This window comes from Prionailurus bengalensis, chromosome D4 (assembly GCF_016509475.1).
Source record: "Prionailurus bengalensis isolate Pbe53 chromosome D4, Fcat_Pben_1.1_paternal_pri, whole genome shotgun sequence".
Lineage (NCBI taxonomy): Eukaryota > Metazoa > Chordata > Mammalia > Carnivora > Felidae > Prionailurus > Prionailurus bengalensis.
The window spans coordinates 58,646,493-58,660,081 of record NC_057359.1 but is presented as its reverse complement, the minus strand read 5'-3'; the positions used below and the strand labels follow the sequence as shown (position 1 = coordinate 58,660,081).

Sequence of the window (13,589 nt, the reverse complement as noted above, 5' to 3'; positions counted from 1 at the left end):
AGGCCCAAAAGCCCTTTCCCCCACCGTCAGCGAGCCCCTAGTCTCAGCCCTCTCTCAGGCCTCAGCAATGGCTCCCCCCAGAGGCGCCTACTTTATTTATAGCTTCTCCCCAGCTCCCCGCGGGTAGAGGAAAAGTCCATTAGTGTGTTTGCCGACTCTGCCAGCTCTGAGCAGATGCAAGGCTTATTTGCAAACTGTCATTGCCCTGGCCTCCTCCAGAGACCCGCATGCTGGGCTCAGCCTTGTGGCTCCAAGAACCACCTCCCCCAGGCAGACAGCCGGGCAGAGCCCCTGTCCCCTGATTTCCCAAAGCACAGAATCTTGGCTTGCAGTTGGGAAATTTAAATTAAATGCCGTGAAGGAAACATAACAGTACACTGGGCCATGTTGACAGTGGAGAATGAGGTTCTCTCTGTTGGTAGGAGCCCATTGGCTTGGCACAAATCAGAGAGGTGTCCGGAGAAAGTGCGGAGTCCTGAGCTGAGCCCCTGGGATCCAAGTTTGAGTTCCGGTTGGGCTGCTGAGTGTCTTAGTGACTTTGGACAACTGTTTACTGCCCTCTGGGCCTCAGTTTCGAAGCTGTACGTGAAGCTGCAGACAATCTTAGGATCCACCCTAAGCTCTAAAATTCTCGGACGTGTGATTTGAAGATGTTTCTTTCATCCAAGTAGTCGAAGACAGTGGTGTGCAGAATGTCTTGGCAATCCTGAAATTGCCTGGAGGTTGGCAGAGGCACTCAGGAGCTGAGTCCCTAGGCCTCTTAGTCTCACCTGTCCTGATAACGCTGCTGTGTGACCTCGGGCAAACCACCTTCCCCCTCTGTGAGCCCATTTTCTCATCTGTAAAATGGGAATGATAATCACTTGCTCAACTCTTCCGGCTCTTGTGAGAGGCAGATAAACTGAGGAATGTGAAAGGTCGGCGAGAACATATGCTTGAGTGGCAGCTGTTACTGTTGCTGTGTTGTGGTTACCATTTTTGGATGTGCCTTACCCGGTGTGGGCACACACACTTTCCAGTATAACATAAGCACATGCCCCTTCTGAGTGCAGTTGACGGTGCTTCCATGCAGAATGCAGAGCCCTCTTAGAGTTTGTGCTTAGAGTTTGCTCAGTTCCATGCCATCCTGAGTCCCCCATCGACGTGCATGTGTTTGGTGGAAAAACACACCACAGATCCGCACAAAAGCCTCTTGAGTTCTTTTCAACTGGGACAGGAGATGACACACATTGGCAGACAGAGGCTGATCTCTGTGTATCCAAGAGGAGTCGAGCCAGTCCGAGTATATCTAACAGGTCAAGCTCTGAAATGAAGAAGCAATAAGCCAGTGAAATGGTACTATCACCGAAACATGATTGATCAATTGAATTCTATCAGAGACAGTGGACAGTGAGATTAACTCAGGCCTGATAGGTTCAATGAGTTAAAGCATGATGTTCATTTCAGCTTCATTTCACCAGTCTTTGCTTGTGAAATTGGTCAATCAATAGAGGTTGAAGATCATATATATATATATATATCGGGGACCATCTTATGGGGAATATAATCTCAGTAGTTGGCTCCTGGCTGGGGCTGCCTGCCTCGGGTAATGGAGACAGAACAGGGACTCCATCAGCCCCATCGAAATGGCCTGATATCTTCTCCAAATGAAAAGTATTTTTGGATCTCTGATGATTTATCTTTTTTTCCTCCCTCTCACTTTGATCTATGACAAAACCCATACCCATCTTGGAGAAATATAGTGATTTCTCTTGAAAACATTTGTGCGATGATCAGATAGATACACTTCAAAATATGAACCTTCTTTTTAGTTATATTGTCCTTGGAAAAAAATAAAGACAGTAATTTAAAAACTCAAGTGGGGGTAATGCAAAGATATCAGTGTAAATATGATTTTTAAACCCTTTTATTTATTTATTTCTGTGCCGCGGGGATGAGGGACAGACTGCTGTGTGTGTGAAAGCCAAAAAAGGGGACGCATGCACAAGGAGTCCTTCCAGCTATAATTAAAATGAAGCCTTTAGCATTCTTTAATCTCATCTAAAAGCACAACTCATAGAAACAAATCACCCTTTTGCTGCTAGTAATATTTCATTTGCTTTGGAATATTTTCACCGTGGTGGTTAACATCTTCCCTAATTAGTGTGCCTATTTCTGCAAGGTGGAGGAATTAGGTACTACTGTGCAAGGTAATGGACTTGGACAGTATGGATTAGAGAAAACAGACTTATCCTGTGGCAGTGCACTGGGTATTCCTTCCTGCCTATTCGTTGAGGTCATCTTGATTTAATTAAGCACAAAGAAATCCCATCTCTTCGTACCAACACCATGAGAGCTTCAATTGTGTATTTGTGCTGTTTGTACATCACAGGATATATTAGGGTCTGGATAATGGATAGCAGCGCTGAGCAGCTAGACAGAGAGGAGAGAGCCTTGCACACTTTGCCCTCTTCCCCCTCCCCCAATTCCTGCATTCCAGTCCTACTGAATTATAGCCATTTCCCAAACACCGTGTTTTCTCGTGCTTCTGGGCCTTTGCATATGCTGTTCCCTCTAGTTGGAATGCACTTCCTTCCTCTCTCCACCCCTTTCTTTAGCTAACTCCTTCCTATTCTTTCTTAAGTCTTGGGCTCCATTTTTCCCACGTGGCTTTTTGGATCACCCTTGCCCCAGTCTGGATTAAGTGGAGTGGTTTAGTATAGGCTTAGGAGCAGACTCTGGAGTTAGACTGCTTGGGTTTGGATCCCAACTCTTCCATCTCTTAGCTGTGTGGCCATGGGCAAGTTACTTAACCTCCCCGCACCTCAGTTTCCTCACCTGTAAAATGGGAGGGGGAAATAGCAGACTTAACATTATTTGGTTGTTATGGGGACTAAGTGGGTAAGGTGCTTAGAATAGTGCCTGGCACGGAGCAAGCTCTGTATAAGGACTGCCAACCACCATTTGGCTCCCGGGGCTGTCTCCACTTCTTCGGCTCCCAGCACTTACTACATTGGAATTATTCACTCCTCTACCTCGTCCACTCAAGGGCAGGGGGGTGACTTAAACCCCTCTCTAATTCAGGTGCCACACTCACGGCCAGACCGCCAGCAGGAGTTTGGTGCATGTTGCTCAGGAATGAATGGGTCCATGAGGCTTGGAACAGGAATCAGGAGTCTTGTGTTCCCAGGTTCAGCTCACTTTGGACTTGCCTTCTGGCCCTGGACAAATCCCTTTGCCATCCTGGAGTGTGGAATTGTCGGTCCCTCGGGGCCTTCCGCTCACTGACAGCCTATGATACATTGGGTAACACACGGCACAATCAGATTCACTCTGGTCGAACCCGAACGTATTTGGCAATTTTACAATTTTGCGTTTTCCTTCTCTGAGAAGAAAGATTGAGTGAAACTAATGGCTGAATAATGGTAGTTCCAATGGAATTTTCCTCCACGCCACTTTGATTTTTCTCAGTCTGCGGCCCCACTTTAAGATGGTATCTATACAATCACCCAGAACATCGATTTTGGTTTGGCGCTGCCATGGGATCTTTCCAGCCCTGCCATCCTGGTCCCCAGCACAGGGCCTGGCTCGTAGTAGATGCTCTAGAAATGTCCTCAGCTGAATCTTCTTGTCTGTGCCAGGAATCCCATCCCCCTCATCTTCTCATTTTGTCTCCTCTCTTTATCTGGGGTCTGGCTCGGATGGCCCCTCCTGCAGGACCCCCTCCCTGTTGTTAGTCATCTCTGGGTCACCCTCAGCATCCAGACACCCCCATGCAGAGTAGAAGAATTAATGGCGTTGTGTTGTTGTTGCTGGGAGCTTAGCGCTCAGCTGAGTTTAAAATTTAAAAGTTTACGAACTGCCTCAGGTCTTTCTTAGAAGTAGTTTAGAACATAAGGCCTTAGTTGTTTCACTCTTTCCTTCTCCGGATCACTGACGTCATGGAGGTCACTCCCGAAGGTTTTCTCCCGAGTTCTCTGATGACGCCAGAGACTGTCCTGCTGCCGAGTTCCCCAAGTCATTCAGGCCTGCATCCCCTCAAGTCTTCCTAGGTTATGCATTCAATCAACAAACCTTGATTAGCATCTCCTGTGCTTGAGGTGAGTCAGACGTGGCCTCTGTCCTCAGAGAGCTCATACTCTTAGCAGGGAAGGAAAGAAAGAATAATCCTAGAAATGGCTTGTGTTTTTTCAGCACTTACTGTGTACCAGGTACTATGCTAAGCATTTTACACGTACCCTCATCCCATTCTTTTGTCAACCCCAGGTCTCTTTATTGTCCTATTTTACAGACGGCAAAATCGAGGATTCAAGAGATTGAAGTTTCTCAAATATCATAGGCTTGTAAGATACAGAGTGAGGATTTGCATCTGGGCCTGAGTTTGGGGTGCCCAGGCTTCCCTGGTGTGTGAGCCACGTCTACCACAGTCCTGGCTTCACTCTAAGACATGTTAATAGGTATGCACGCATTTGCTGTGGCCTTGAACAAGATACTTCATATCTTTGCCAGCTGTGAAATGGGGACCGGCCTCACAGGATGTGTTGTAAGGAGTAAAATCCAGGCCAGAGTGGTGGCTTGTGCAGCTTGCTGAGGAGACCCAGAAGAAAGGGCAGGTAGTTCAGCCTTTGGATCTGGAGGCAGGCTTCAGAGAGGAGGTGGTTTTTAGGCTGAGCCTTGATGGGCAGGAGTGAAGGCCAGCCGGCGGAGGGAACGGAGCGAATGGTGGCATCGGGGAGTGCCGTGAAGGGACACTTGAGGAATGAGGCATACCCTGCTGGGATGACATTGTGGAGTGACTGAGGGGTGCCTGTGACTGCAGGGGCAGATCATGAAGGCCCTGAAGTCTTGGACTTTGTCTTGAGGAAGCCTCGGAAGGGTTTCCCTGGTGAAAGTGATGGTGACAGTGACTAACACTCTTTGGACATTAACTTTGCACCAGGCACCGTGCTAAGCACGTTCCTGGAGATTATCTCATTAATCCTTACCAAAGCCCCAGGGATTGTCCTGCAGACCTTTGTGCCAGTTTGCAGATGAGGAAATGGAGGGCATTAGTTTTAGTGGCTGACCTGAAGGGTAAAGGGAAGTGGAAAGAACACAGCAGAGAAGAGGCCTAGGTACACATCCCAGCTGAGCGACCTGTTACTCAACCTCTCTGAGCCTGATCCGCCAAGACCCAGCTCTGCCCCATCTTCACTGGGGGAGGCAGGCCTGGGAGCGTGGTGGGTGTCAGAATATCAGCGTGGGTCAGAGGCAGCAGACTGGCTGGGTGTCACTACCACGGAACCCTGCAGGCCAGATGGGGAGAGGACTTTGGGCCCTGGGGTAAGGGTAGGGGGCATTGTAGTGCATACAGCAGTAATGGGATCTGGGACTTATTCTCACAAATTCAAAAAGATTAAGGGTAAGTGTATCCTAGTGAAGAAGAGATTTCTTCCTCTCTCTGACTTGCTCCCAGAAGCTCCCAGCAGCCCCTTGCTCTTCACATGTCTGTTCCTAAACCAAGTATTGGCAAAGAGAATGGGATCCCCTGGCTAGGCGTGGGCAGTTGTTTAGGGGTGGAATGGATACTGCACGGGGATACCCTGAAAAGACTGTACCGAACAACCAAAATGGGAAAATAAGTTAATGGTTATTTAATACTATTTAGTAGACAAAATCTGGGTGGATTTTGGAGGAGAAAATGGTTAGAAATGACTGACTCAGCCTCTTTAGTTTGTTGATGGGGCCCCTGAGACCCAGGGAGGGCGAGAAACTTGCCTGGGCTCACACAGCAAGTAAGGGCAGAGCTGGGGCTAGAACCCAGGTCTGCTGGCTCTCAACCCTTTTCCCACTGGGCCCTGCCACTGCCCTGCTATGCAGAGGGGCAGCGGCGAGGACAGAGGAGGTTCACTAAGGGCTCTGACTTTGGCTGGGTTTGTAGAGAAAGAGGACCCAAGAAAGGCTGAAAACTGACCCACGGGCTCCAGCTTCCTTTCCTGGGGCTCCTAGGCCTTTGGCTACTGTTACATCCCAAAGGCCACGATACCAGAAGGGATTATGGAGATTCCTGTTTGTTTTTATTTTTTTTTTTCCTCCCAGTGAGCATCTGCAGACATAAAGTACATGATGATTTTTAAAGAAACAAACCAGAACCCTTCAAGAAAAATGCAAAACCTCCGAGTCTTCTGTGCTCTGAAGAAAACGCAATGGGTTTATGATCTTTTAAGACACACAAGAGACAGCTTTCTCTTGACAGATGGGAATCTGAGGCTATTTTGCTTCCTCCCCCTTTTCGTGACCAGACCCGATTGTGTAAAGCTTTTAGCTTCAAAGCCGGGTTGTGAATAACATTGGTTTAACCTGAAATTTAAAGCCAGCATTTCTCTGCTCCCCGAGACGGGGCTTCCTGCCCCTTGCTCCCCTGAAGCTAGCTTCCAGAATGTTAATTCTACGAGCCATGGTTGACTAAGCCCAGCACTGGGTCTATTACATATTATTTGATTTGGAGTAGAAAAAAAGATTTAAAGATACCATGCCCCCTGTATACCTTTGTACTTTGCCCATGTCTATCCATATATTTAAGCATACCATTCACATTGCAAGTTCAGATTTTTCTCCCTGGAATAAAATCGGTCCGAGCATTTCTGTAGCTTGTCTCCAAGACCACATTCCCCAACGAAGTCAGACAGCATCTTTGCAGCACAGATGAGAAATGCTATGGAAACTTCCACTGGAGGCTTGGAGGTTCAGACCTGCCCTTGTGCCAGGGATGATTTTCGGATATTCATTTTTATAGCTGTCTCTTAGCATACAATTGGTTTGTTTGGCTCATACTCACTGTGTACCCACTATGTGTGGCTCCCAGAGGCAGGTCAGCTGTGTCCCTGGCCGGAGAATTATGCATCTTTTTGTCAGAGTATTTATCTTGGTTGACACGTGCGCCTTTTCTGGTCTGATTATTTTTCAATTAACATTTCCCTCCTCCACTGAACATAAGTCCATGAGGGCAGGGCCAGGGCGGCTTTTGCCCATCGTTGTATGCCGGCATTAGCACGGCACCTGCTCACTGAGGTTGGTTAAGAGAAGAATGAATGATCGAATGAATGAGGTCAGATAGAGAGGGATGCTGACATTTGCAGACCGGACCTGCGGAATGAGAATGGTTGTCACAGGTATTCCTGACTTGTTCATTTATCCCATAAATACTCCCCATGGAGCAGACAGAGATGAATTAACTGGGGCTTCCCCTTGAGGCGGCTAATAGCGCAGTGTCAGAGTAAAGAGCCCAGGGGGCTTGACACCTGAGAAAAGGGAGAAAGTGGTCAGAGCCCAGAGAGTGGGAGATGAAGCAGCTGGGGCAGGAAGGAGGGCATCCTGGAGGAGGTGGCACGCCTGCTCACAGGCTGTGTCTGTCCTAGTAACAGGGTACACATGTCAACGAGGAACGGTTTACCTTCCATAGGAGCATGGTGGGTGACCTGTGGGTGACAGCCTGACTCCAAGCATCACATTCAGATGCCCACAAATGCAAATTTCATGTGGCCAGCCCCGAGTCTTTCCAAAAGATGAGTCTTGGGAGCAGGGCTTCGAAAGAACAGCCTGATCTAAAGGAACTAGCATTTCAGGTCCTGGGACTGAGAAGTGTGGAGGGTGATTGTTCCCCAGCCCCTCCTGTGGTCCCTGCACTGCTCCCCCAGCAGGACTCAGATCTTCCCCGTGGCCTTCTGTGGGGTCCGGGGCTGCTAGGCCATCCCCAGCCTGCCTCTCCATGGTCCCCTGGGGTCTCTTCCCCTCACCATCTCTCCCCCGGCCTTTCGATTCCTCATGTCTAAGCCTTTGTAGGCGGTCTCCTCTGCCTGGCATGCCCTCCCCACCCCCACCCTCTTTGCACTGCTGACCCTTGTCCTCTACTCTCACTTCAAGCATGACTTCCCCTTAGAAGACTTCTCTGGCTCCTCCCCATGCGGTCACACCCCTTCCCCATTCATTATCCATAGTCCTATGCATATATTTCTGGACCCTTTTTCTACTTGGCGGTAATCACAGTTTGTAGCCGTATGTCTGTGGGAGTACTTGGCTACAGTGGCTGCCCTTTCTTGTTTGGAAAGAGGGGCCTGTCTTAGTCATCATTGGATCCTCTGTTGTTTTTTCTAAACATCACTTGGTGCAGAGTAAATACTTCATCAATACTTGTTAAATGGGTGATTATACGTGTAGAAGTGTCCCCAGCCTCCTAAGGAAATGACAGACATTAGGCATCTGCACTAGGTGACAGGGTAGACCTACCTCGCCTCCCTTCCTAATGGAGAAAGCAGGGGTGCTGGAGGGGCAAGGGCAGCAACAGGGTCATAGGTCAGGGCACATGCCTGGAGAGGTGGTCTTTCCAGCTTGCCGTCTTCCACGAGGAGTGTCTGGGTCACCAGGACAGCCAGGACCCTCTCCCAGGCTTGGCCCATGGGTGCTATGGTTGACTTTCGGAAAGCCAGAGTGGGATGTAGTGAGTCTTCCTAGATGGCCAGGGCCCCGCCAGGCTGTCTGTGCCTGGAGTACCTGAGCTGTCCTCAGGGAGATAGGACTCCAAGGACCCCCAGTGCATATACCTGAGTTGGCCCTGTGCCCTGAGCCTTTACTCTGTGCCGGGACCTACTCAGTGACCAGGTGGTGACCTTGCCCACAGGGGTCCTCAGCAGAGCCACCCTCAGCTCCCTTAGTGGGGGTGAAGTTCTGCCCTTCCAGAACTATGGGCTGTGCAAAGAACCCAGCCTATGAATCCCACGGGGGAGGGATCGAGCCTGAGGACATCTGTGGGAGGACAGTCTGGCTGGCACATCTAGTGGAGCAGACTGAATTGGTGGGGGGGGGGGGGTGGAGAGGTGGACACTGTCCAACTGGGGGCAGAGCAAGACCTGGGTGGGAATTATCAGGAAGGAGCCTTCATGAGGAGTTTGGGGCCTGGCTGGCAGGCTGGGGCTGGGGAGTATCAGTGAAGTTGGTGGGCAGAGAGACGTCTCTTACGATCAGATGTGGTTCCTCTGACAGGGAGAAACTTGATGGGAGCACTGGGGATCCCGGGCAAGATCATACTTGAGCAGGAATGACTGGGGCCAGGATGACAGGCTAGAGCAATAGCTGAGGAGGAGCATGATGAGCTGTCCTCGTGAGTGTGTGCGTGTGTGTGTGTGTGTGTGTGTGTGTGCACATGTACATGTATCTTTGATCCTTTGATAATAGGGTTATTTGGCAGATGCCAACCAATGGGAGAGCACAGACAGGGCTGTGAGCTCCCACATTCTGCTAGTCTTGCTGTCCTTGTAGGAATAGCCCCCATGGGGATGGGCCATGATGGAAAAAGGGACTCTGAGGATGATGTCCTATGGACAGGAACAGGCAGGGACCAGTCTTGTGGAGGACTAATGTCCCAGGTTGCCAGTGGAGGCGCCCCAACTCTAGGCTGGGGAACATCAGCCAGAGAGCCCAGCTTTCATCGTGGTCCATGTGCTGGAGTATGTGGTCATTCAGGCTGTAGCCTAGCCTGTGGTATCCTCTTGGATCCAAATGGAGCTGGGATCTGTTTTCTCAAGGGGCTTTATGAGTTGCCTCTGAAGGCCCTTCCCGTAGAGGAAGGTGCTCTGAGCTGTCAGCCTCCATGGAGGACACTGGAAAGCCAGCATTCATGTGAACACCCAAAACTGGTGACTTCGCTCAAGTGTCAGACCCTGCATTGCATTTGCCCCCAGATAGGACAGTTAGGGAGACACCAGCTTTTGGCTCATCTCAGTGACACAGCTTCCCACTGCTTCAAGCTCCTTGGTTGGGCCTCCTTCCTCACACGAGTGGGGCTCTGACATGATGGATGAAGTCTGCGGCAGCATGTCCTGGCAGAGGGGGATGTAGGAGAGAATCAGGCAAGGCCTGTGTGAAGGCCAGTGAGAGATCTGACAAGCGCTGGTTTCCCTTGGGCTCCCCAGTGGCAAAGGCAGATGCCTCACCTCTGGGCCTGACGCCTCACCTCTGGTCAGCCCTGCATGAGCAACCGGGTCCTACAGGGCCCTGGGGGATGCACGGCGCTCGAGGCCATTTCCTTGCTTGAAACTTTTGCCCTCCTTGCTGTGTCTTTCACTTTGAGTGGTTCAAGCTCAAGGCTCACAAAAAATATTTCTTCCCGTTTTCTTTTTTATTGGTAATTCATAATATTTTCTTTGAAATGTAAGCATCGTCACCAGAGATGGTGACAGTGTGGAGAGCTAACAATATAGAACACATAAAGAATTTAACCCTTGGTAATTCGTGTTTTTGAGCAAGTGGTACCTTTAAAGTTCTGCAGTAACACAAAACATAAAACAAAAAAAGCATCCCCCCCTTCACCTCTATCCACTTAGTTCCCACCTCCCGGAAAGGAATGGGTAAGTGCTCTAAATGTTTCTCATGGTGCCCTCCAGAGTTCCTTTTGTATATGCATACACAAAATGCGTGGGAAGTCTTATTTTCTTCCTCTTATTTTTTACACAAAAGGTTATACGTTATACATGCTGTGCTGTACCTGGTTTATTTTTCATAGGACGGTGTATCCGGAAGATCTTTCTGTATCAGTTCACGGTGGGAGTCCTTGTTCTCTTTTGCAGCGGCTCACCGTGTGAGCACGTCGTAACTCATTTAACCAGCTCCTGCAAATAAATCCATGTGTTGTTTCCAGTCTTTTGCAACTAGAACCTTGCACGCATATCACTTCCCGTACATGTGAGTCTAGTGGTAAAAAAACATTTCCAGAGGCGCAACTGTGTCATCAAAGGATATGTGCGTTTGTGACTTTGATGGATTTTGTCAAGTTGTGTATCGTGGGTGTGTGACCGGTGGGCTCCCACCAGAATTGTACGAAAGTGGTGTCCTTCCCCACAGCCGTCCTGGCACGGTGCTTTAGTGACTGGTCATGTGATGTAGTGGCAGATGTTCTGGGTTAAGGGCTTCGGCTCTGGGACAAAACCGTACCTCCACGGGGTGGGGGAATCTTCATTATAGAAGAGGAAGTGGCACCTGGTACTTAAGCCTTCCAGTCAACCTGAGCTCTCATCTTCAGGTGAATGACTTTAATTCCTCGGGTCTCAATTTTCTCATCTGCAAAATGGGGAAAATAATGTTACCTACCTTGGGGTCGTTGTGAGTTTTAGGTGAGATGATGCATGTAGAAAAGGCTTCACATGGTGCCTGGCAGGTGGCTACGGGAGACTGGCTCTGCACTAACCAGCAGGGTAACCTTGACTGAGGGCCCCCTTGTCTGAGTCCCTGTCTGTTTCCTCTCTCGTCAGGGAAGGAGCTGGGCTTGTGGGTCTCTCAGGCTGTCTTCTCTCACCAGCTGACGTGACTTTCTTTAGCAACTTGTGTAACCTCCCCCTCCCCCCCCTTTCCTCTCTCATGCTCATCAAAGGTATTCAGGAGTCTCCAGTGCCGAACGGCCACTCACTGCCAGGCAGAGACTTCCTCCGGAAGCAGATGCGGGGAGAACTGTTCACGCAGCAGCAGCTGGAGGTGCTGGACCGCGTGTTTGAGAGGCAGCACTACTCGGACATCTTCACCACCACAGAGCCCATCAAGCCCGAGCAGGTACGCCCCACGGCTCCCTGCCTGCCGTACCCCCAGCCAGACGCAGACCTGGGGGGGCCCTCCCGAAGGCGTTTGGCGGGGTGTGGGCGGGAATGCCGGGTTCTACTCAGAGGCAGGCTTCTCGTTGTTCTCGGCCAGACTTGGACGGTTGCAGCGTCCCCTAAGGTCAGGAGGACTTGTCTGGGGTTCTGGCAACTTCTTGCCCTGGTGCCTCTGTCTCCCTGGCCAGCCTGTGGGGTGGGGGGGTGGGGGTGGGGTGGGGCATGGTCACATGACTTGTCTGGCTGCTCTGCTTTTGCTGAATGGCGTCCTTTCCCCAGGCTCTCGGCACAGAGCTGGTGTCACGACCTTCTGGGCCACTGGAGGTGGTCTTGGGTCACCATCCTGCCAGTCAGGATGAAGATGGAAATACGGTCACAAAGCACGTTATAGTGGTGCCAGCGTGTACCCCACCGTCAGCCCACGCGTCAGCTCGCCCTGGCATGCTTTTAGAGACCGAATCCAAGAGTCTGGAGAGGGGGAAGTGTCTCACTGGACACACTCCCAGCCGGGTCATTTGCAAGACAGGGAGAGAAGTAGAAGGATGACCCCTTGCTGACCGTGGACAGACAAGCAGTCACTGTCTTAGCTATGGGACCAGAAAGATCTGCCCAGTGAGAGGCTTCTGGGGCCTGGATAAGGTCCCTAAGTACCAGATGCAACTCGAGAGACTATTTCCTGATGCCCAGTCTGGGCTGGTTACCTGGCAGGCATAGGCGGCTCAGATATGGTCCCCGCCTGCCGAGAGCTCCCATCTGGTGGGCAAGTCAGAGACCTCGCTAGCTGATCCTGGTGCTGAGGACTGGCCTCGCTGAGCTTCCTTTACATGCTAATTAGATGGGGCTTCTGAAGTTTTCCCATAGAGCCAGTCAAAACCTACAGGCTGTGTGCACAAGCTCCCACGGAGGGGAAAGGGACCAGAGGGGATGTTGAGTAGGGAGGAGTGAGCAAAGCCTCCAGGGCCACCATCCTATGACAGTCTAGCTGTCTGAGCAGTTCTTGTGAGGGCTCTCACAGACCATCTAGCCACTTTGTTTTCATATGGAGAAACCGAGGCCCAGAGAGGCAGAGACTTGTCTGAAGGCCACACGGCAAGTCATGTATTCACTCAACAAACACCAAGGAGTATCACCTGTGTGCAAAGCATGGAGCCAGGCACTAGGTACTGTGAGTGAACAAGACAGGCTTGGACCTGCCCTCAGGGAACCTATAGATATGTGGAAGAATCCCATAAGTAAGAATAACCCCAAAGGTCATGGATTACAGATGTGCTAGGTGCTGAGGTTCTCTGAAAGAATAAAGCACAAGCTGAGCCAGCCTGGAGGCCACCATGGCTTCTGGGGGGAAATGCTTTTATGCTGAGCCCTGAGGGGTAGGGCAGGACAGGAGAAGGGACATGGGTGGGGGGGAATGTGCCTGGCAGAGGCAACAACAAGGGCAGGGGCCTTGAGGTAAGAGGGGGCACGGCAAGGTGAGGAATGGAAAGAGGGCCAAGAGAGCCACTGTGCCTGGGCTTCAGGGCGTGGGGGCGTGGGAGTGTTGGGGAGATGGGCCAGGTCTCGTACGCTGTGGTCAAGATTTTGGTCTGTCTTCTACACGTAAAGTGTCCCCTGGGAATGAGGTGGTCCTGTGGGCTGGACAGAGCTGATCCCACACACTTTAGACCTTGAGCTTTCAGGTAAAGAGTCTGTTTCCATCACAAACAGCCTCTCTCCCTGCTCAGAGCCCTTCTGAGAGGTGGCCAAAGCCACATTCCGTCTGACACAGGAGGAGAAAGAAAAGGAGCCTTCCTTGGATGAAGCCTACCTTTCCCTCCAGAACTGGGGAGAAAATGTATCTTCTAACCATCGACAAGATCACATGATTTGAGAGACTAGCAGAGGGTACAGAGGCAAGCTTTCAACTCCCTCATTTTTTAGAGGCCCCGAGAGGGGACAGGGTTTGTCCAGGGTCACCCAGCAAGTGAGTGGAGAAGAGTGAGGGCCCAGGCCTCT

The 13,589-nt window shown here is 50.7% G+C and overlaps 1 protein-coding gene across 1 annotated transcript in view; it reads left to right on the top strand.

The window, feature by feature from the left end:
* Nucleotides 1-13,589, top strand: part of PAX5 (paired box 5) — a 187,839-nt gene that overhangs the window by 52,126 nt on the left and 122,124 nt on the right. The window contains exon 6 of the mRNA XM_043565614.1: nucleotides 11,381-11,556. Coding sequence (XP_043421549.1) covers nucleotides 11,381-11,556 — 176 coding nt within the window. The remainder of the gene's footprint in view (nucleotides 1-11,380; nucleotides 11,557-13,589) is intronic.